The 24,604-nt window shown below is 46.0% G+C and overlaps 1 protein-coding gene across 2 annotated transcripts; it reads left to right on the top strand.

The window, feature by feature from the left end:
- Positions 1 to 80: 80 nt before the first annotated feature.
- On the top strand, positions 81 to 13,249 carry SLC7A6OS (solute carrier family 7 member 6 opposite strand). 2 transcript variants are annotated; one of them, XM_075008763.1, is made up of 5 exons: positions 81 to 227; positions 3,261 to 3,638; positions 5,421 to 5,624; positions 8,359 to 8,503; positions 11,710 to 13,249. In XM_075008763.1, the coding sequence occupies exons 1-5, from the start codon at positions 81 to 83 to the stop codon at positions 11,835 to 11,837; spliced, it is 1,002 nt and encodes a 333-aa protein (XP_074864864.1). In that variant the 3' UTR covers positions 11,838 to 13,249. The 2 variants fall into 2 exon arrangements, with proteins under 2 accessions (XP_074864864.1, XP_074864863.1); XM_075008762.1 differs by having other exon boundaries at positions 81 to 248.
- The last annotated feature ends 11,355 nt before the right edge of the window (positions 13,250 to 24,604 follow it).

Genomic DNA, 24,604 nt, shown 5'->3' with positions numbered 1-24,604 from the left:
AGGGGACGGGTATGCAAAGTTAAAAGCTCCGCCTCCGGGGCCGGTACTGTCTCTGTCTCCCAGCATGCTGTGCGGCTGGCATGGAGAGCGCCGCGGTGCTGCGGGTGAAGCGGAAGCGTGGCGGCTCGGAGCCGGCCGAGGCGCTGGTGATCGCCTGCAAGCGGCTATGCACCGAGCAGGGCCCCGCGCCCGCTCGCGACTCGCTGGAGAGGAGCCTGTTCAAGCTGGTGGGCACGGCGTCCTCGCAGGTACCGCGGGGCCCTGTCCTGCCTCGCTGCACCGTGAGGTTGTGGCAGCCCGTCCTGCCTCTGCCTCCTCTTTCCTATCACCCGCTGCTCGCAGCCCCGCTCGTGCTGTGCGGGGGCGCGCCGCGCCCGCCCCTTCTAGCTTTTGTCTCTGCCCCGGGCGGGCGGGGGTCCGGACTGGCCAGTAACTCCCCTGCCAGCCCCAGCCCCAGCCATCCGCGCCAGTTCTGCGGGAGCCCTCCCTGTCGCCTGCGCATCCGGACTGAGCCAACGTGCCTAACCCCAGAAACCAACTTGGCCCGTCGGCGGTTCTGTGATGTTCATCATTAAACGCCTTCCGCGTCGCCCGTGCTTGTTCCTGTTCAGCAGCAGCGGGGGGAAGGGGCCCTCTGGGGTTTGAGCACTGGCCTGGTAAACCCGGGCTTGTGAGCTCGATCCTCGAGGAGGCCGCTTAGTGGTCGGGGGCAAATGAAGTAACAAAAATATCTGTCTGGGATGGTGGTTGGTCGCGCCAATAGGGCAGGGGGCTGGACTCAATGACCTGCTGAGGTCTCGTCCAGCTCTGTGACAGGTGTGTGTATCTCGCGAATCTGCCTCCTCCCACTTCCCCTTTTGCTCTTCCCATAAAGTGCCTCTGGGAGATGCTGTGTCTCAGTCATTTATTGGTCTGCCTTGTTTGGCACCTGAAAACCAAGGCCAGCTGAGTTAGGTAGCTGACCTCAAAAAGTTAACTATATGTTGGTTTTGGTCGTCTGCCTGTCTCAGAGCTCCCCTTGCCACCATTTCACTTATTTTTCTCTGTAATCCTGTTTTTCATTTTTTTTGCCATCTGTTACCTTTAAATCCTGCACAAAAGCAGCAAAATTTCCTGACCAGTGCCCTCAACTGAGGGAAGTGATGATGATCCAGTGTAAAAGGCTAAAATATTTGGGGATTTTTTTTTTTTAGAGGGAATGACCCAGTGAGTAATGATGGAGAAGTTATATTTCCACTACTTTGGCTCCTTGCCTGTTGACTTCCACCAAAATTAGTTCTCTGGTACTTTTTGATAGCTATGGGCAGCCGTTGTCTGAACAAGTCAGACAGCATGGACTCCAATGCCAGGCATATGTAGATGAGACACAGTGCAGTGTGTGACCATGCCAATACTACCCAAATCTGTTCTTGAGCAGAAAAACTGGCTGAATGAGCAAGACAGAAGCGATCCTCTCAGAGAGAGGAGAGCACTTTGAAGTCTCTCAGCCTTGGTGTGGTCTCATTTGACAGTCAATACCTGCAATTAGTCAGTTGAGCGCCTAGGTTCTGGAGGCTCTGTAATTCCTTGAGGAAATGGTCATGTAACAGTACCTAGGAGTAACATGTTCTATGATCATTTGTGGGGAGGTGACTATCTCATCCTGTGCACGATAGTCTGAGTTATACCTTCATCACCTTTCAACTGGACTACAGCAATGTGGCGTACTTTAGTGCTTAGGATGCTCCACCTAGTACAGCATGGCTTTAGTAGGTCACTGTAACATGGGGTACTGCAGAGATATTGGACTTCTCTGCTTTCTATGCTGGCTTCACATAGAACATCAAATTAAGTTCAAGATCCAAGCCCTTATTTTTAATGTATTTCATGGTGCAGACCCAGGATACCTATAAGACTTCCTGAAGCTCTGGGATGAAGATTGTGTTTGACAATTTCACTCCTTTGGCACAATGGAACTCCCTTAAGTGAGGGTACAGCTCATCTATGAAGGAGACAGAACTTTCTTGGATTAGCCTTAGACTGTGGAATGTACCCTCCTCCCCCAAATACAAGGACCATCACAAACTTCACAACCTTCTACATCACGCACATTTCTTTGACCTTGTCTTTTCTACCAAATAGTCATAACTTTGTACAGTAATCCCTCAAAATGTGATTTCAAGTTGCGCTTAACTCTCATTAACACAAGTTAAGCGCAACTCAGAATCTCCCTCCCTCCCAGGCTAACCCGCCCACTGCCAGGCTTAACCCTCCCCAACTGCCCCCTCCCCACCCCCCGACCCCAGGACTTACCTTTCAAAAGGAGCTGCAAGATGTGTATTCTGCTGGGGAGAAAAGCTGCCCCCCGCCCGACTTATGAGAAATTAAGTTATGTGAGGATGCGTGGCAATGAACCTCTTGCATAACTCAAGAGACCAAAGAACCTGCAGTACCATAACAAACTCTCCATAGCGCGCACTTCTCCTGGAGAACAAATGCACAACAGATACTGGTCATGTTGGTTATTGTTGATTGAAAGAGTGTAGCTCCTATGATATGTAGTACAAAAACCTACCTAGAATAGGGATGTTAAAATTGGACTAGTAAGTCTCACTCTAAACCAATGAAGCTCAGTGGTTATTGTTAACTGGTGGGGGCTGGAGCAGCCATCCGCCTGCTGTGGGCAGTGGGTTGTTCCAGCTGTTCAGGGTCCCCAGTGGCTCCATCTGTGGCAGCCCTAGGGGTTTGAGCACAGTTGGAGCAGCAGTGTTTCCTGTAAGCTGAGCGCTTGTGTGGCTGCCAAGCTCGTTAGCAGAGCCCTCACATTGGGCAGTATATGTTTCTGTTGGCATTGACATCCACACATGCCTTGAGGTACATAACTTATTTGGCCCATGGAGGGGGAGAAATTTAGAGGGAACACTGAAGAACAGCTCTTGTCTGCAGTGGGGTACTGCTCCAACCCAGCTGGGTTGGAGTGCCCTACCTCCTCTATTTAATCATTTAAACCTAACATTTAGCCGTGTACATGGGATTCTACATCCCTAATATAGAATAGAAATGGAATAGACTTGCAGATGAACCAAGTAAACAACTAGTAGTATCTTGTGGGCTGCTTTTGGTGCTTGTGTGTTTTTTGTGGGTGGGTGGGTTTCTTTGTTTTCGTCTTTCAGCTTATTTCAATCTTGGCAGTTACTTGTAACAAAGAGCACAAAGCTCTTAGACTCAGGAATAACAGCCCCTCTCTGAGATTTGACTTTCCCCCCGCTTTCTCTGTCTAGAATGAGCCTATTCAAAAGTACATACAGGAAGCTGTTACTCGGGATAAAGCAGCACAGATTCTGCGACCATCTTTAGGAAGCACTCAGAGAATCATTCAGGATGTTCGTTCCACCAAGCAGGTGAAGAGACAGGAAAATCGGTACCGTATAATAACGAGCCATCGGCCAAACTGTGCTGAAAGAGAAACAATTGCATTTGACCCTGACAGCAAGGAGGCAAATGAGGGTGACAAACTTGAAGCAAAAAAAGAGAGTTTACAACAAGGAAGCACTGCTACTTACAGTAGCTCAAGTTGTTTCAAGGAATTCCAATTGTTTGATATATTACGAGAGGAGGAAGTAGGGAGAGACACAGAGGTCACAGCAGCAAATGCACAGGTTGGTATTGAGACTTGGCTTCTTGGTAGTGTACAAGTTTAAAGTACATTTTGGTGTGTTTAAAATAAAAGTTCCTCTTGTAATTCAAAAATCAATAGCAATTATACTGGTTAGACAACACAAGGGCATTAACTAAACACTTGTTAGCTGAGGGATTGAACCTGGCCTAAGGAAAATAGGAACTTTCTCCCCCTATCTTTTTTTATAAAGTCCTAGTGAGATGTGCCATTTCCTGAAACAAACTTGTTTGGTAGAAATTCACATTCCCTCCTTTAACACTTCTCTGTGTATTATGTAGGGGTTTAATTTCTCAGGTAAGTTTCTGACTAATCAGCGTGTATATGTAACTCAAAGCTTCACCCTCTTTTCCTTTGATAGAAAGGAGGAGCTGTCTGTCCATGTCCCTAACCCTTCAAAAACCCATCACTTGGAAACAAGCCTCTGCATCTTTGACTGAGCCTCTTCCTTTTGAGTAACTTTAAAACCAGAATAGGCTGTAGACTTTTAATGGTGCATTGCATGGGTTTAAGTTGGGGGCTATAGGTGATGTCAAGTGGTGTTCTGTTGTTGATCTTCTTGGGCCTATCTTGAAGCAGCTGGTTCTGGGTATTCATCTGGCCCTGTCAATTTGTTTTTACTTCTCCCGGTGGGTAATTCAGTTTTATAAATGCTTGATAGATGTCTTGTAGTTTTTGGTCTCTGTCAGTAAGATCAGAGCAGATGAATTTGTATCTAAGGGCTTGACTGTAAACAACGGATTGTGTTGTGTGAGGTGGATGGAAGCTGGAGGCATGTAGGCAAGTGTAGCAGTCAGTAGGTTTCTGGTAAAGAGTGGTGTCAGTGTGGCCATCAGTGATTTGTACTGTGGTATCCAGGAAATGTATTTCGTGTGTGGAATAGTCAAGGCTGAGATTGATGGTAGGATGCAGGTTGTTAAAATCTCTGTGGAATTCTCCCATAGTCTATTTACTGTGGGTCCAAATGATAAAGATGTCATCAATGTAGCATAAGCAGAGGAGGGGTAAGGGACAAGAGCTAAGGAATTGTTCTAAATCAGCCATAAAAATGTTTTCTAGGGTGAGGTGTTCCAAATGGATATATGAACTGAACAAAATGGGTGTTCTTTATTTATCACTCAATATTTGACCTTTTAACATAAGCTGAGTCTCAAATTCCATGGTGGGGGAAAAAATGGTGGCAAAATCAATATCCATTAACTACACAGATGATGTTTGGGTAATGGAAAGACTCTACAGTGAGGGTGGGGAGCTCTCCACCATAAAATCACAGTGCATTTTATTTGGAGCATTAGCAATTTAAAAAATTTAATACAGGTTGAAAATCCCTTGGCCAGCAGCCTCAGAACTGGACTGGTGCCATAGGAGAGTATTTGCTGGACCACAGGAGGTCAATATTGTCCTGCATATTACCAACATTTCCACTGCTTACTGAGCTCTTGGGAGACAGTTAGGAGTAAATTAGAACTAAATAACAGCACAGAACATTAAGAGCAAGGACTGGTGACTGTAAACAAACTTTATGGAACCACGGGAAACTTGGCCACACACAGGTGGTTGTCTAGCTAACTGAAATCATGGTGGTTTATGGATGGTGCTGGATGAGAGTGATGGGCAAGAGAGGTTCAATCTGTGATTGAAAGTTATTTAAAACTTACATGATTTCACTTTGTCCTATTTAGGGAATTACAGATAAATGTCTTATTTGTAGCTCTGTTAGAACTTTGACTTCAGTGAAATATTGATGCTGATATTTTTATAACAGAAAGTGGAGGATCCAGATGTGATTCTTTGCAATGCAGTTGAAATGATCCGTGAGCGTTTAACTGTATCTGAGAATAATAAAGGAGCAGAACACAGTTTGAAAGAAGATGAGTATGTTTATGATATTTACTACATGGAAACGTTTACTTCTGGGTGGATCCAGGACATTCTTTCTGTGCAGCCTTACACACAGGAATACGAACTGGTAAGGACAAGGAAATCAAAAACCAGACTTCATGTAATAATGGAAGAAGCTAATGGAGAGGGAAATGCTTAATTACATTGTTCTAGTCTGAAAAGCATGGCCATGCAAAAATGACATTTTGTTGCTTAGTGACTTTTTGGTGTGTACAGTGAACTCTTTCATATCTGGCATTCTATTATCTGGAACTCTCAAATAACTGGCATTTTAACTATATGTGAATTTTAGTTAGTTTTCTGTAAGCACAGTATAGTGGAAGTAAATATAAATAAGTACAGGAAATACAGTACAAGTTTAAAGTGTACAGAACTACTGGTGGGAAATAAAGTTCTCTGCCTACATTTTTTTTGTTAATAGCTCATTTTTTTTTTCTTTAGTGTTATGCATTGCTAGGTATACCTCTCTATTATTCAGACTATTTGAATATTTGGCAGCCTCCCGGTCTGGAGGCTGCTGGATAAGAAAGTTAACTGTAATGTGCTTTTTCTAACTAGCAGTCCTGTAAACTCAAACTGGTTCTTTCCATATGGGCAGAAAAGTATGCCCTACATAACAAAGCTATGTAACTCCTGTTTGTCTTCATTGGGTTTGCATATGTATAGCTGATTTGGTTACTAAGTTCCAAGACACAAGGAGGAAAAGAATCTGGATCATTCATAGTGCAGTTGTATGTTTCTCCAGTACTAAAGCAAACTTGCATCTCATTGGTGGGCAGCTGTGACTGCACAAAGGGGACTAAATAAAGGTTGCATGGCAGAAATAAGGCTATTTCCTAATTTGAGTACTTGTCATAAACTTGCCAACATTCTTGCCCATAAGTTAAGGAGGTATGGATTGAATACATGGCCTAGAGGATGGATAGAAAGCTGGCTTGATGGTCAGGCCCAACGGGTAGTGGTCAATGGCTCAATATCTGGATGGCAGTCAGTTTCAAGTGGAGTGCCACCCAAGTCTTGGTTCTGGAGCTGGTGGTGTTCAACATCTTTATTGACCCAGATGAGGGTCTGGATTGCATCCTCAGCAAGTTTGCAGATGACATCAAGCAAGGGGGAGAGGTAGATACATTGTAGGGTAGAGATAAGATACAGTGTGACCAGGATAAATTGGAGAATTGGGGCAAAAGAAATCTCGTGCGGTTCAACAAGGAGCAGTGTAGAGCTGCACTTGAGAAGGAAGAATCCCAAGCATTGTTATAGGCTGGGGACTGACTGGCTAAGCTGCAGTACAGCCAAAAGAGACCTAGGGATGAATGGCTGGATATGAATAAATAGTGTGCCCTTGTAGCCAAGAAGGGCAATGGCATATGCATTAGGAGGAGCGTTTCAAGCAGACCTAGAGAGGTGGCTGTTCCCCTCTACTCAGCACTGGTGAGGCTACATCTGGAGTATTGTGTCCAGTTTTGGGCCCCCCAGTATAGAAAGGATGTGGATGTGCTGGAGCAGGTTCAGCTGAGGGCAACAAAAATGCTTAAGGGGCTGGAGCACATGATCCGTGAATAGAGACAGAGGGATTTGGGCTTATTTAGTCTGCAGAAGAGATGGAGGGGTGATTTGATAGCAGCCTTCAACTTCCTGAAGGGGAGCTCTAAAGAGGCTGGAGAGAAATTGTTCTCGGTGGTGACAGATGGTAGAACAAGGGGTAATGGTCTGAAGTTACAGAAGGAGAGGTGTAGGTTAGATATTAGGAAAAAATACTTCGCCAGATGGAAAGCACTGGAATGCGTTGCTGAGAGAGGCAGGGGAATGTCCATCCCTAGAGTTTGAGTCCTGGCTTGACGGTCATGGCTGGGATGATTTAGCTGAGGTTGATCCTACTTGGGGCAGGGGGCTGGACTAGATGACCTCTTGAGGTCCCTTCCAGCTCTGTAATTCTGTCATTCTATCTATTAAGGCTTCAGTTAGGGGTATTGAACACTTTAACTTACAAGCCTCTCTCTAAGCTGATGAGTTAAGTGATAGGGGCCAGAGTAGACCCTGTCTGCATCAGCCTGCAGGGGATGAGGGTAGTGGCAGCTGGGAAGGACGGAGGGGGCAGACAGGTGCTGTACCATGTGGGCTGGAGTGTCCTCCCTAGCCATCCCCTTCTGCACCCATTCTATCATTTAACTGGCTAAATACTAGGTTTAACCAGTTAACTAATTAAATAGGACTTTATATCCCTAGTTTCATGGGATCTCTGAGCCCCTGTGGAAGTCTCGATTCATTCATAATCTATGAAACTGAAACAACACTGTCTGTTCAGCTCATTTAGGTTTAAAGAGAGCACGTGTGCTTGTTGTGCTGCTGCTTTATTTTTCAACAGTAAGAGCTGACAGGAGACATTTTCTTTCCTTACATATCCTCTGACCTGTTGTTTCCCTGGATAAAGCAGTGTTTAACTTTGGCAAGTTTCATTAAAATAGCTAACTTTCCTCAAAACTACTATTCGTTCAACCACTTAAATAGCACTGGAGTGAGCGAGGATGCAAAATAAGTAATGGTGCAGCCACATCAACAATGTTCTGTTAAGTGGTTTTATATCCTCAACATGGTACTAAATGCCATACACTAATTGTTTTCCGTATTTACCCATGTAGTTTGCCCATTGCAGCTACAATGTCATTTTAACTCTTGAGGGTATCACTGCAACTAATATACAACAGTGATACTCTTCTTCCTTATCTTACACTGTTCTCTAATGCAGAGAAACTGATTTCTGACTGTCATTTCTGAACAGTCCTCTTCCTATTGACCTGCAGGTCGATGATGATCATGTTTCTGAAGAAATAGATGATGATGAAGATGATGAGAACAGTGAGAATAACTGGCGCAACGACTATCCTGATGAAGATGAATTCCTTCCAGAGGAAGATGAAAACAGTGACAGAGAAGGAACAGACAGAGGTATTTGTTATATGTTCAGATGGTGTGCAATCACAGAAGTCTCCTTGGAGTTGTTCCCTAGTGTGCTGATCATGCCTGCCTTGCTCTCTGGAGCTCCCCACCACCCTGTCCTGGGCAGCCCCTCTGGCCTCCCCAAGACAATGCACAAAGTCTGAGTTACTGCCCTCTGCAAAGGATTGCAGACTCCAAACCACTTCACCTGTGGGAGAACTCAGTTCTAAGGGATCAGCACCCTATGTAGGACCAAAAGCCCCAAACAAATCCACCTGACCCTTTGTAAAAGTGTTACCTTAAGAAGTCTTATAAGGTAAACCCCCTTTGTGGAAAGATGCACAGTGCTCGCTTCCCCCAGGTAACAGTCACTTATACTGGGCCTGATAATTACAAGTGCTTATAAAGTACAAAATTTAGGATTTAAGTGGTTGAAAGTAAAAACAGTAGATCAGTGAGTTACCTCCATTTTCTGTTCAGTTTAAATTTTAGTAATTCTAACTCGCTACAACTTAGCGCTTTCAAATTCTTAGCCTAAACAGCTGTTCCTGTTAAGTATAAGCTTCAGCTCAGTCGTCCTCAAAGTTTTTTGTATCCTCCTTAGGGTGCACCAAGCAGTTTCAAAAGCCAGCTGAAAACAAGAGCTTATTATGTAGAATCCTAGGGCTGGAAGAGCACTCTGGAGGGAGAGTCCAGCCCTCTGCCCAAAGCAGGACTTAACCCTGCCTGAATCATCCCAGACAAGGCTTTGTCCACCTGGGACTTCAAAAACCCTTAAGGATGGAGATGGATATCTTCCAGTAGGGTAGGCCCCCAGCTTCATTCTTTTCTGAGGAGACCACTTGGAAACCAAGAGCAGTAGTCTGATAACTGACCTTGCTGAAGGCATGCATTCACACAGATGCTCTCTAGGGGACAGAAATCAGAATTGTTGCCTTAAAGTAATGTATTCACAAAACAGAAGATGTGGGGGGAGGGAGGGAAATACCAGGACAGTAACTAAACATACTTAGTTGCTAGATGTAATTAAAGCAACTAAAGATTATTAATATTAGAGCACAGAGAATTACTTCCCTGGGATTCAGCTTAGAAATTAGAATACAGGGGGAAGAAAATAATCGAGCCTGAAAAGTACTTCACCAGTTCCAAAATAACCAGGGACTGGTCATATCTAAACATTTTCTTTCTACTTACATATCTGTGCTGATTATGAGACAGCCAAGAGATTTACTGCATTCATTCAAGCTGTTTAGGATTAATTGTCTGTTTCCTCTGATTTAAGCCACACACAGACGGCTCAGATTGCAATTGTTCTCAGTTCTAAAGTATTTCTCTGGGCTTACCTTGTGACTCTGCACAGAGTTCTTTGTTAATCCTTTACAGGCATTCATTTGTGACACCAGTAATAGCCCTCATTACCACATTTAGAACTACTGAAAGATTCAAATTTCATATGTGATGATACTTTGCTGAATCTGTATATCCTAGTTGGGCAATATTAAAATTGATGAGCCTTATTAGGTATTTTGCATAAAGCATCATTGTTATACATATTCATATTCACTAGCCAACTTTATAAGGTATGGTGGTGGGGACCATCACACATACTACCAGCCTTGCTGCTAGTTAGGGGGTGAGGATTACATCTTCTGGTGGGGAAACTCTCTTGCTAGCTGTCACATGCCAAGAGATCACAATTTAAGGAGCAAGCTAAGGTGAGCTCATTGGTGAATGGGGATGTATTTGGGAAATGGGAAGATTCATTAAGATGGAGACACTGAAGATGGTCTTGAATGATCTCTTCCATAACCATCACTGGGGTCTAGAAATCTAACTGTTCCTCACTTTCACTCATGTTAAAACACTGAACAAATGTTGATAAACTGTGTACACATACATAGAAATTACAGTAGAATGTAAAACTTCTCAATTCCTATAAGTCTTTCAGGCTACGTCTACACGTGCACCCAACTTCGAAATAGCTTATTTCGATGTTGCGACATCGAAATAGGCTATTTCGATGAATAACGTCTACACGTCCTCCAGGGCTGGCAACGTCGATGTTCAACTTCGACGTTGCTCAGCCCAACATCGAAATAGGCACAGCGAGGGAACGTCTACACGGCAAAGTAGCACACATCGAAATAAGGGAGCCAGGCACAGCTGCAGACAGGGTCACGGGGCGGACTCAACAGCAAGCCGCTCCCTTAAAGGGCCCCTCCCAGACACACTTTCATTAAACAATGCAAGATACACAGAGCCAACAACTAGTTGCAGACCCTGTATATGCAGCACGGACCCCCAGCTGCAGCAGCAGCAGCCAGAAGCCCTGGGCTAAGGGCTGCTGCCCACGGTGACCACAGAGCCCCGCAAGGGCTGGAGAGAGAGTATCTCTCAACCCCCCAGCTGATGGCCGCCATGGAGGACCCTGCTATTTCGATGTTGCGGGACGCGGATCGTCTACACGTCCCTACTTCGATGTTGAACGTCGAAGTAGGGCGCTATTCCCATCCGCTCATGGGGTTAGCGACTTCGATGTCTCACCGCCTAACGTCGATGTCAACTTCGAAATAGCGCCCAACACGTGTAGACGTGACGGGCGCTATTTCGAAGTTACTGCCGCTACTTCGAAGTAGCGTGCACGTGTAGACGCAGCCTCAGTGTTGCAAAGGCCCATTACAACTCAAGGGAGGGAGCCTTCTGTAGAGTCTGTAAACCCTTTATCTGCCCACCCCACAAAAAATCTTAAGGAACAAAGGTGAAATATTTCTACCTAGCCCCTCCTGTGTCATATGAAGTATCCTGTAATAATGAATTCTCATTTGATGGTTGTCTTAAATTGAAGAATTCCTCTGTAATGATTGACTAAGGAATTTATTCTTTTGTAGAAATCTCTATCGAGTGTTGCAGTCTGAAGCTTTTGTGGTTTGGAGACTGGTTCAGTTCCTGACTCTCTTGCCACTGGTCCTGAGCAAATCTATGCTTACCTATTGAAACTGAGACTTCTTAGCTACATTAAAACCATCAATTAAAAGTTAGTGTACAGTTAGCATTGCTGCCCTGAAAGAAGAACTCCTGGGCAGAACTTATAAAGAGTAATTCTTTCGCAGTGGTCATGTGGGGAGCTCTTGCATAACCATAAAGTATTTAATAGTTTTGGAACCATAACTGATATTTAACATGCAGTTTGAAGCATTTTAATGTTTTTTCTCTAGAATTGGAGGATGGGAGCTTCAGCGACGAAGATGACAGAGGTATCAGAAGGAGAACATGGGACAAATATCATTGTGATATTCTGCAGGAATTTGGATATGATGGGGTCCAGGACTTGGACTCTGATTAATACTAAACAGCCTGCAGCATACTATTGACTTCCTGCAGAAATTCAGAAAATTACTGTTGCTTCTGGTTGTTCTTTAATATTTTTATATACAGACGAGACCTTGAAGAATGGAAGAGTATTTCCTTCTGGTAAAACCAATACCCTTCTGTATAAAGCTTCCTTTTGAACTTTGGAATTGTCTTCATCACTGTCTGAGATCAGATGATGCTATATTTATTATATACATTAAGCCTGAAGTAGCCACTTCCTAACCTGAGCCATGGCAAAAGCTGCAAAAACTGAACTTTCTGGCATAAAGCTCACTAAAAACTTTGTGCTTTAAAATACAGGAAGTATCTGCAGTTTCAAGTTTGCACCTGAAGCAGTGTGAATGTGTCTGGCACAAGATGACTCTTTCAGTCAGTAGGAAGTTTGTGACAGATGCCATGAGGTATTCTAAATTTAGAAAATATGAGATGGAGAAGCAAACTTGGTTTGAAGAGCTGCGTTTTCTGTATAAATAGACTTGTTCTAGGATGTATTTCTTTTTGTATAAAAAAAACAGAAGTATTTATAAACTTGAATATGTAAATTCCCTGAACGTAACCATTTCTTTAAAAACAGATTGGATTCTACTCCTTCACTGAGCATAAAGCTCCAGAATGCTGACATACAGGCCTTCAGCAGTGAATAGCTCTAACGGGAACATCAACTTCTCTATAAAGCTATGTAATCGCTTTTTGAATGAAAATCTCAGATTTTTTTTTTTAGGCCTCAGCTGCTCTCGTTTTCTGTACAAACTTCTGGTCTCCTGTCTTAAAGGGTAGGCTGGTGCACTATAGGCTTTTTTGCAAAGAAGAAAGTGATTGGGGAAACCCATCTCCTGAATGCGAAGGTGTGATAGGACATCAGCTTTTTCAACTCTTATAAGCATGGGTCTTAGTTTGGTTTTAAGTTTGCCTTTTAAAGGTGTTTTTTTATATTATACTTAAGTCTGTCTTAATAGCTCAGGTAGCTGTGGTTAACTTCCTTGGTAGCTAGTCCACATCAACTTCTTCATTGGTTTTGCAGATAGACTACTGCAGCTACCCCTCTGAGACTTACACCAAATAGTATCAGCTATGATTTTTTGGGAAAGTTAGCTTGAGGATTAGATGTAGAGTTTCTCTCTTAGGTTATGAAAGTGAGGAAATCCTACTCTGTGAGGAATATGTATCAGAAGTAGCTGTGTTAGTCTGTATTTTCAAAAACAAGAAGTTCTGTGGCACCTTTATAGACTAACAGATATTTTGGAGCCTGAGGAGCCAGGAGCCTGAGAAAGATGCATCTGATGAAGCGGGTCTTTGGCCATGAAAGCTTATGCTCCAAAATGTTAGTCTATAAGGTGCTACAGGACTTCTTGTTGAGTTTGAGGAATGTGGATGTCAGCATGACTTTTGGCCATTACTTGGGGGGGGTGGGGGGGAAACCATGGGCACTGTCTACATGAAAAAGTTTTGTCACCAAAGCCACCATCGATACACAAGTAGCCTGTTAAATCAGCAAAATATATTCAGCCTTGCTCCCTCAACAGCTCACCTCCACCTTTTTCAGCTCCCTTGTTAATAGCATGAGCAAGGCAGAGCCTGTGTTCCACAGTTCCTGGTGCTGCCATCGTTTAGCAAGTTTTAGAAACATGGAATAGAGTACAGTGCATCTTGGCACACTGCAGAACCTCATTGGCCACTGCTCTTCATTTTTGCCTTCCTTTCATATCATTTTCCCTAATGCCATTCTTTGCTGTGCATTCCAGCATTTGCAGGGAGAAAGCATAGATTCTGCCCTTTTCTTAGATGCTCTGTTCAGTGTTGTGAAGACAACATGCTGCAGCAGAGTTACTGTTTCAGTTACTGACAGAGGAAGAGGACTTGCAGATGGCTAACATTCTGCATGAGATAGACAGGAGTAACTTGTCAGTGCAGCTGAGGGACAGTTCTGTTTTGGGTCAGAGAGATGAGTGCTGACAGGTGGGATTGCATTATCATGGAGGTGTGGGCCAAAGGGCACTGGCTGCAGAATTTTAAGATGCATAAAGCAACCTTCTTGGAGCTCTGTGCTCAGCTGGTCCCCAAACTGTGGCATGAGGACACTGAAATATGAGCTGCCCCCTCTATACACAAGTGTATGACAATTGCTGTCTGGCAGCTTGATCAGTTGCAAACCTATTTGGATTAAGGAAGCCTATCAGTAGGACTGCATGACTCCAAGGCTACGTCTAGATTGCCAAGAACTGTTGGCAGAAGATAAGTGAATTGTGACATGTTTGCATATCTCCTTGCCAACAGTTGGCCTATCCACACTGCACCAAATGCTGGGAAAACCCCCTCTGTTGAGACACCCTCCTTCCCTGTGGAAGGATGTATACAGGGATGTCAACTGAGTGCTCCTGACTGCAGCTCTTTTGGAAAAAATCTGCACTCTGGAAATGTGCTCTATTGAAGAAGCCTGCTGTCTAGACATAGCCCAAGTGTACACAGCAATAAATCACAAGCTGTGATGTAAATGTGCATGGCATACAGGATGGCTTTGCAGAGATGGGCTAGCCTAACTTCAGGGGGCAATAGATGGCGCACATTCCAATTTTAGCAACAGACCTTGCAACCAAGTACATCAACAGGAAGAGATGCTCTGGTGCTGCAGGTGCTTCTGAATCACTTTGGGCCTGGGGTCAGCAAACAAAAGAGCGAGAAGAGTTTGTTTTTTTTTTTTAATTTGGTAAACTCAATAATTCAATGCAATACATGCAAATACAAGATGGTCCTCAAATAACATCAAACCATGCTTTTTGTAACCCCTATTTTAAGAGTGCGCACACATCCCATAATGCACTGTGCATATTAAAGGGGGAGTTACCCAACACTGAGATGACATATCATTTGGTATTTAGATGAGAGTTCATTGTTCAGCTTTTAGACATTCACCAAAATACTGAAACTAATCAGGGGAGTTCTTAAGAAAAAATTTTTGCAGTTACAGTGTTGGGAGCTCCAAAGATGACCTTAAAGAGCCACACGTAGACTGGACCACAGGTTGCAGACCCCTGCCATAGGCATTTCAAAGACATCAGTGCAGGGTGATCTGGCAAGGGGCATGATGTATGCATCTTCTGGAAGACTGGTTGTACAGAAAACTACAGACAGGGACTTTTCAGACTAGTGACGCATCCCTACAGTAATTCTGGGAGACCCACTTTACCCCTTCCAGCCCTGGCTCCTGAGCTCTTTCATAGGGCACCTGGACAGCAATAAGGAACATTTTAACAAATGGCTGTGCCAGTGCCACAGGATAGTGCTTTTGGCAGATTGCAGGTAAGGGGGGTCTTGTAACATAATTAATCCAGTAAATATCCTGACCCCATCATAATATGTACACATATGCAAGTGGAAAGGAAATATTTAGTTAGACATGATCAGATTATTTTTATTATGGTTTGGGGTGGAATGTCTTAGGTTAGTTGACGTATACTCCTCTTTAACTACTAAACTGAATCAAAGGAAAATGATCTCTGTGCTCTAACCTTGATTTTTTTCATTGTTTGTAACACCTAGCAACCCAATATGCTGTATCACTGTCTTGGTATATTTTCATCTTTTGTTAAATTACTATTTTAAGGTTGTGATTTGATTCCTGTGTCCTAAAGAAAGGTCTGTGTATATTTGTTCTTAGACCAAAAGGTCAGCTATCAGATTGCAGTTTAACTTCTCTGCTTTGTTTTGAAGTTCTCTCCTAAGGGAGGAGTAAAAACTTGAGGTAATTCGACAGGGAGACATCCTGAGTGTGTCATCCTAGGTTTTAAAAGGGGGTTTTCTTACTGAGGTGGTTGCAGCCACTGGCCCTGTTCAGGAAATTTAAACAGAGCCTACCTGTAGAGGCAAGATATTTTTAAGGTCTTTGTAGGCACACACCTGCTGCACCCAGAGTGTCAGAGTGGGGGAATCAGCTCTGACATTGTTTGTTTGCTCATATCTATTAGAGTTAGGCGATTACGAAGCTAAACAGAGGAGGAGGGGGTCAGAGTCAACACATGGCTGACTCAAGGACAGCAGCCCCAAAGGCTGCATCCCATTTGGATTGCTGCAGAATAGCACAGCGAGACATGAAGATATGGCCAGAGAACCATGTAGCAGCACGATAGATTTCCTGGAGAGGCACATGCACCAGGAAGGTAGTTGAAGAGGCATGAGCTCATGTAGAGTGCCCTGTGGCAGGTGATGAGAAAAGTTTGGTGAGGTTTTAGCACAGCCATATGCAGGATGTGATCCAGAAGAGATGCACTGCAAAGAAATCAGGAATCCCTTCATGTATTCAGCAATGGCCACAAAGAGCTGCAAGATCCTTGTGAAAGGGCTTGGTTCAGTTGATAAGAAGGCAAGTGCCAGTCACATTGAGAGAGTGCAGCTGCTGCTCCTGCTGGGAGCTATGAGGTTTAGGATAGAAAACAAGCAGGAAAATATCCTGGTTAGTGTGGAACCCCGAGACCACTGTTGTCAGGAAAGCCGGATGAGGGTGGAGTTGGACCATGTCCATGTGAAACATGGTGTATGGCGACTCTGAGATGAGGGCCCAGAGCTGGGACATCCTTCTGGCAGAGGTGATAGTCACCAGGAAAGCCACTTTCCAGGAAAGGTAGAGGAGAGATCAAGTGGCCAGAGGTTCAAAGGCGAAACCCATAAGCACTTGGATCACCAGATAGAGGTCCCAAGCCGGGACTAGCTGATGAATGAGCACGTGAAGTCAGTCTGTGCCCTTGAAGAAACACCCCACGATAGGGTATGCAAAACCAGAGTGCCTACCCTCCCTGGGGCAGAAGGCTGAGATGGGCGCCTGGTAAACCTTTATGGATGAGGAAGCAAAGCCTTGCTGCTTCAGGGAAAATTAGGTAGTCTAGCATCTGTGGGACAAAGGTAAACACAGATATTAGGGTGCGCTGACTGCTCCAACAGGAAAAGCATGTCCATTTGGCCAAGCAAGCTCATTGCATAGAGGGCTTATGGTAACTTAGGAGAACCTGCTGCAGTGGCCCCAAGCAAACCTGCTGAGCTGTGTTCAACCACAAACTGCCATGCCATGAGGGGAAAGAACCCAAGATCGAGGTCGCAAAGGCGGCCAGGTTTTTCGTGATGAGGTCCAGAAATGGGAAATCAAATGGGCGGAAGCATGGAGAGCTCCATCAGAGTGGGGTACCAGTGCTGGTGTGCCCATGCTGGAGCTATAAGGATTATGCACACCCTATTCCTGGGAACCTTGAGGAACATCTCGTGCAAGAGGAGAAATGGAGGGAACGCATAGAACCATTGATGAAGGTGGACAGCCTTTGGTGGGGAAAGAACAGGTTAGGAGCTATCTAAAAAGGCTAAATGTACATAAATTGATGGGCCTGGACCTAATTCATCCTAGGGTTCTGAGGGAGTTGGCGTATGTTGTTGACGAGCCTTGGCCATTATCTTTGAAAAGTCGTGGAGATTGGAAGAGATCCCAGATGACTGGAAAGAGGCAAATGTAGTGCCCGTCTTTAAAAAAGGGAAGAAGGATCATCCAGGGAACTATAGGCTGGTCAGTCTTACATCAGTCCCTGGAAAAATCATGGAGGGGCTCCTCGAGGAAGTCATTTTGAGGCACTTGGAGGAGGGGAGAGTGATCAGGAATAGTCAGCATGGATTCATGAAGGGCAAGTCATGCCTCACCAATCGGCTTAGTTTCTACAATGAGATAACTGGCTCTGTGGAAAGGGGAAAAAAAGCAATGGATGTGATTTATCTGGACTTTAGCAAAGCTTTTGATACGGTCTCCCACAATATTCTTGTCGGCAAGTTAAAGGAATGTGGATTGGATAAATGGATGGTAAGATGGATAGAAAGCTGGATAGAAGGTTGGGCCCAGTGGGTAGTGATCAACGGCTTGATGTCGGGATGGCGGTTGGTTTCTAGTGGAGTGCCCCAAGGTTCGGTTCTGGGTCCTGTTCTGTTCAACATATTTATCAATGACCTGGATGAGGGGTTGGATTGCACCCTGAACAAATTTGCAGATGACACTAAGCTAGGGGGAGAGGTAGATATGCTGGAGGGTAGGGACAGGGTCCAGACTGACTTAGCCAAATTGGAAGACTGAGCTGCAAGAAATCTGATGAGGTTCAATAAGGACAAGTGCAGAGTCCTGCACTTGGGCTGGAAGAATCCCAAGCATTGTTACAGGCTGGGGTCCGACTGGCTCGTTAGTAGCTTTGCAGAAAAGGATCTGGGAGTTGCAGTGGACAAGAAGCTGGACGTGAGTCAACAGTGTGCCGTTGTAGCCAAGAAAGCTAATGGCATATTAGGTTGCATCAAGAGGAGCATTGCCAGTAGATCCAGAGAAGTGATTATTCCTCTTTTTTTGGCTTTGGTGAAGCCACATCTGGAGTACTGTGTCCAGTTCTGGGCCCCCATTTATAGGAAGGATGTGGATACACTGGAGAGGGTCCAGCGGAGGGTGACCAAAATAATTAGGGGGCTGGAGCATATGACTTATGAAGAAAGGTTGAGGGAATTGGGACTGTTTAGTCTGCAGAAGAGAAGACTGAGGGTGGACCTGATGATAGCCTTCAACTTACTGAAGGGAGGCAGCAAAGTGGCTGGAGAGAGGCTGTTCACAGATGGCAGAACACAGAACAATGGTCTCAAGTTGCGGTTGGAAAGGTCCAGGTTGAACATTAGGAAAAACCTTTTCACTAGGCGGGTGGTGAAGCATTGGAATGGTCTACCCAGGGAAGTAGAGGAGTCTCCATCCCTGGAGGTGTTTAAGTCTCGCCTCGACAAAGCCCTGGCGGGGCTGAGCTGATGGGTTTGGTCCTGCTTAGAGCAGGGGCTGGACTCGATGGCTTTTTTAGGTCTCTTCCAGCTCTCTTGTTCTACGATTCTATGATCCTGGTATCCACAGTAGGAGGAAAGTGTCTCCTGTGGAGCCCAGGCTGAGACCCTGGAAGGAACAAAATGCAGAACACTTGCAGTCGCTCCAAGACATGGAGAGATCCAGCCCCACTTTTGGAAAATGGAATAGAGGATGTCCACATGGATTGAGCACTCATGGGCCAGGAACCAGCGACTGAGATGGTCTGCCAGTTGGTTATGGACCCCAGGAGATAGGACACCTCCAGGTGAAGGGAGTGGGCTATGCAAAGCTCCCACCGCTGCAGAGCAAGGAGGAGCATCTTCCACTCCCCCCACCAGTTGATTTAATACAGGGCTGTAGTATTGTCAGTCAAGACCTCCACACCGGGGGTGCAGAGGTGAGGAAGAAATGCCAGACAAGCCACGTGAATGGCCTGAAGCTCACACATGTTGATGTGGAGAGAGCTTCTTCCTCTGTTCACAATGCCTGAGTTGTGAGACGTCCCAGATGGGCATCGTAGCCCACGGCAGACGTGTCCAAGACCAGGGACATGGTGGGTTAAGGAACATGAAAGAGAAAGCCCATGAGAACATTCTGCAGACAGCCACCAGCAGAGCGCGTTGGAGACATGATGAGGCAATGTGATGATCTTGTCTAAGCCAGCCCAGCCAGGCTAGTACACTGAGGTCAATCATGCCTGGAGAAGGTGAAGATGGAGCCTGGGGAACGGAACTATGTATCTGCACACTGCCATGTAACCCAGCAGCTGAAAACACGTGCAGGTCATGGTGATGGGAATTGCAGGATGCCAATGAATGTGCCACTGATACCAGGTCCTCTAGCTGTTGAGGTGGGATGCAGGGTGGTGCCTCAGTAGGAGTGGGAGGACGAGAGTCTGGAGGTGGGCAGCTAACAGTAGCCTTGGGTTTCTGAGGTAGCTATTTTATGTGACCCAGCAGAGGGCATTGCACCCTGCAAATTGTAGTACACTCTTATCATCCAGAAGGGCCACAGGATAGGAATCCACTGGAGAGCAGCCCAGTCCTGTTCCAGGTCATGAGGGTCCAACACCACAGAGCCATTGCATGAAGTAGGAGAAGCCAAATGGGAATGCCAAGGAGCCACTCCCAGAGAAGCCACCAGAGGAGCATGGCCAGCCTCTGACTTAGGGTGTGTGGTCTTGTGAGACTGACCAGGCGAGTGACAGCAGCAAGGAGAGCAGGACTGGTGCCAGGGCAAAAGCTGCAGAGAACCAGAAGTGTACTGAGGAGAGCAGTGTCATGCAGCAGAGTGGTACCATGAGACAGAAAGAGAAGTCAACCAGCACTGGGACAGGGACCAGCACCAGGAGCAAGAGCAGTGCCCAGCTTGATGTTGAGAACTATCACTGCAGAAAACAAGACCAGAATCGAGTGGGACCAGTGATGGGAACGATAGCAGCATTGAGAACGAGACCAGCACTGAGACAGAGACGTGCATTGAAAGTGAGATCTGCGTGGGGAGCAGGAACCACGAGGACGTCTTACACACCACTGAGGGCAGGTGCCGAGAGCCTGACCTGTAAGCATCTCGACGGAGGGAGCCAGGCCAGAGTGGGGAGTGGAATTGAGTCCCAGAGCGGGAACAAAGTTGGGGGGCATCCTGAGCTGCTGCAGGACAAGGCTGAGATGAACGAACTCTGGAGCCCTAAGACGTGTGTCAAGGAGACAGCACTGGGACTCAGTGCCATGCATTGGTGTGGGAGGCAAAGCATGCTGAAAAGCTAGAATTGGATGCACCCGCAGTGGAAGCACTGGATCATGAATGGGCCGGTGTCAAGCAGGATGGATAAGGAGGCCATGAGTGTGACCAGCACTGTGAGTAAGATCAGTGACGCCTCGGATGGATGTGCTGGGACACAGCAGGCCCAAGACTCTGGGCAGTTGGGTGATAGCACCTGAATAGGTGCAGTCATAAGTGCAGGCTTACCTGTGGATACTTGCCAATGGGAGGGGCCTCAGTATACACCAGGGAGCTCATCCTCTTTATGAGTCCCCGCACCACCCAGTACGCATCAAGCATTGACAAAGGACCAATCGGCACCAGATCATCTTTGAGTGAGTCCAAAAGGATAGAACTCAGCGTGGATGACACGGGGGCATCGGGATCTTGGGCCCCAGAAGTATCTGGTACCTTCTGCACCAATGAAACTGCTGAATAATCAGAGAGAGGTAGCTGTCGATGGTGCTGCTGTCGGTAGTGTTGGTGCCACGCCCAATATTTCAGGCAAGTTGAGCCCCTTCTTGGCATTGAACCCAGAGCCAAGGATAGCATGCTGCACACCAAAGACAGAGGTGCAGAGCTGTGCTGCAGAAGTTGAAGTGCTGACTCCATGAGGAGCTGCTGGAGCCAAAAGTCACATTCCTTACGAGTATAGGGCTTAAAACCCCAACTGCTATGGCTGCTATGACACTTACCCATTTGGTGAGTTTCACCCAAACAACAAAGTAGGAGTTGTGAAGGTTGCTCATTGGTTTAAGCCCTGAGACATTTCAATTCCCTTAACCCCCACAGGGGAAAAGGAAGGAGGAGAAAGACCTTCCCTACTCGACAGCTACCTAACACTAACTGAACCAAAAACAATGTTTATGCTAAACACAACTATTTACAACTTATTTGCACAGAGAGAGCTAAGGGAGTGTGACGTAACAATAAGTATGCAGCTGCACAATAAAAACAGCCTCACGGGTGGTAAGAAAGGAACTGAGAAGGTAACAGGTCAGTTGGGCCGTAGACAGGCTTTGCATAGGCGCCACTCCAGGGGGCTTCCCAGAGAACTGAACTAGTAGTTGCTAGGGAAAATGTTCCAATAGCTGTGCATGCACACACCTAAATCAGATATAATCAATCACTCAAAGAAGTGCCTGTGTGTCTGCATGCCTGAGACTGAAAGGTTAGCTATTAGACTGCAGCTTCATTTCTTCCTCTTTAAGAACAAAAAGAAGTCCTGTGGCACGTTATAGACTAACAGATATTTTGGAGCATAAGCTTTTGTGGGCAAATACCTGCTTTGTCAGATGCATTCCTCTTTAAGCTCTCTCCTAAGGGAGGGTTAAGATCTTGAGGTTACCACAGAGGGAGATATCTCAAGTGTGTCTTCTTGGGTCTTAAAGGGAGGTTCTCTCACTTGGGTGGTGGCAGCTACTTCCCAGGGTTAGGGAATTTGTGACCTTGGGAAGCTTTTAGGTAGAAGCCCATAGAAGCCAGGTATTTTTAAGGTCTTTTGTGGGCCCCCACCTTCTGCACTCAGAATGTCAGAGTGGGGATCAGCCTTGACAGAGATTAAAGAGGGAATTGAGGGCTCAGCTGTTCGATGCTAGTGGCTTTCATGCTGTTCCATATAATTGCAAAATGTCACAGAACAGAGTCCTATAATGGGGGAAGAAACACAACTGCAGCGCCATGGAATCTGTGATACAGAACAAGTATCTCACAGTTTCCAGAGCATCTCTCCATGGGATTCAACTGGCATCTTGGTGTGCACCAAACACTCTGCTTGGATATAGCCATTACCTACACAGAAATACGTGCAGCTCACAGAAACACGGCCAGCCTCATTTTTTTGCGCCACACCCACCCAAGCTGCGTCTCATTTCCTGCTCCCCATGGAGCAGCTGCTGCAACTGTCTGTGCGCCTCAGGAGTAGAGAGTAGTCCCTGACTGCCTTCTTCACCAGGTGACCCCACTGTGAGCCCCTTATCCTTGTTTAGCTCTACCTCTTCATCTATTGCTTCATCCTCTGGGATAGATCCTTTTTTTTTTTTAACTGACTCCATGCACTCCAAAGAATCCACAGGGCTGTTGGTGGTGGAGGTGGAGTCATCATCAACGATAACATCTGGGTTCTTATAAAACTGGCCGGTCCTGGGTGCTGCAGCAGAGGCACCGTTTTCCTTCCACCCCTCTTGGCAGGGGTACGCAACAATTTTTGATGGGGACCACTCCAAGAATTTAGCAGTGGTCATGAGCTGCACTCTTCTATTAATGGAGGACGTCTGGGGTGTGGGATGGAGGCTGGGTGCAGGACACAGTGTGGGTTCTGGGTGGGGGTCTGGATGCAGGAAAAGAGTCTGATGTGGGGAGGGGGGTGCAGAGTCACAGAGGGGTTGTCACCTGGGGCAGGGGTGGAGTGGTTGGGTTGTGACCCAGGGCAGGGAGTTGGGGTACAGGAGGGGTTGGGGTGTAAAGTGCAGGCTGTGACCAGTAGATGCTTGTGCAGCTCCTGGCCAGTAACCCAGTAGGACCCTTGGATATGCTCCCTGCCTGCCCCACCACAGTATGCTGCTCAGAGTGGCTGGTTGCTAGGGCCATGTGCATCTCTGTTCTACACATGCCCCTTGTGTGGGGGAAGGGGACCCTTTGCATGCTGCAAGTATTGCCTAGGCAGATCCCATTGGCCCATTTCTGCATAATGGGAGCTGTGAGATTGTCCTGGGGGCCAGGGCAGCATGTGGAAAAACGTCCTCTAAAGGGCATATGGGGCCATAGACACATATGGCCTTGAGCAGTGTCTGAGGATAGGGCAAGCAGGTAGACTGCCCAAGCCTCCCACTAAGCCACTTGACAAGGGCGGTCTGGATCTTGCCCACCGGCCATATTTTGCCTTCCCCGGCTTTACGTATGCTGATCTCAGCTTTTTTTTACCTTCCCGCTACATTGCAACCTGTCCCACGCACAGCCCTTTGCACGCAAGCTTCATGAAATTTTTCCACATATGACCTAATTCCTATTGGTTACTAACAGATGGGCCTGTATAGACTCCTCTCCCCATACATTGATCAGAGGCAAAATCTCCACAGTGCTCCATCCCAAAGAGTGTTTGGCAATATCCAGCCATGATCAGCTGGGAAGACGTCATCAGACTAATCGACACTGGGCCATCTGGCAAGAATGGACTTTGAAGCTCACAGGGCATTGCAAGGGGGCAGGGGCAGATTGCTGTGTACCTGGCTGCAGTGCAGCGGAGCTCTAAGTGCTGACTGGAGTGGCTGCTTGGCGCACTATGGGAAACTTTTTAGAGGGTGATAAATGCAAAAAAAGCCTCATAGTATCCAACTGCATATTTGGTTGACAGTAAAGGGACAGGAAAGAAAAGAGGCCCTTGTGCAGGTGAAAGTTTGTCATCACTGAAACTGGGCGTTGTCAAAAAATTTGTATTGTATTGTGTAAGCTACTGCAGTTGCATCACCAAAAGGCATTTTGGTCACCAAAACTTGCTAGTGTAGACATGCCCTAGGAAAAGGACTTATTGGCATTGTACATGAGGCTCCTGAAAATGCAACTGTGATCTAGGGTCAAATAAAACTGAAGTCTCAACACACATATTACAAAGCTGCCTCAAAAAAACCCTGCCTCCTAATTTTCCTTTCCTGCCTTTGAAAGCTACTTCCTAATGAACTACCCTTTCTCTCCTTAACCACCATCATCATCCTTCCTCTGACAATATATTAAAAGCTTTACACCCTTTTTCCACCCTTGCATTTAAGGGCAGGAGATCCTGTGCAGTGGTTAATAGAACACAAAGGGTATGTCTATACTTACGGGAAGATTGCTGCACCACAATCGATCTTCCAGAGTTCAATTTTGCCTTGTGTGTGTGAAGATGTGGCAAAATCAATCTCTCTGGGCTTGGCTGTCGACCCTGGTACTCTCACATTATTGTATGGAGTAAGCGATGGTGCAAACCAAAATGGCAGAAATTAGATTCTGATACATTGATTCTAGCTATGCTAATGGCGTAGTTAGAATTGTGTATCTGGGATCGACTTTGTCCCCTAGTGTAGACCAGGCCTTAGTGATTTGAAAATTAATGAAAATCATTGCATTTATCCCTGGCTCTCTGACTT

The sequence above is a fragment of the Carettochelys insculpta genome, chromosome 14 (assembly GCF_033958435.1).
Source record: "Carettochelys insculpta isolate YL-2023 chromosome 14, ASM3395843v1, whole genome shotgun sequence".
Classification (NCBI taxonomy): domain Eukaryota; kingdom Metazoa; phylum Chordata; order Testudines; family Carettochelyidae; genus Carettochelys; species Carettochelys insculpta.
The sequence above is the reverse complement of the archived record's forward strand: the minus strand, read 5'-3'. Positions and strand labels throughout refer to the sequence as shown.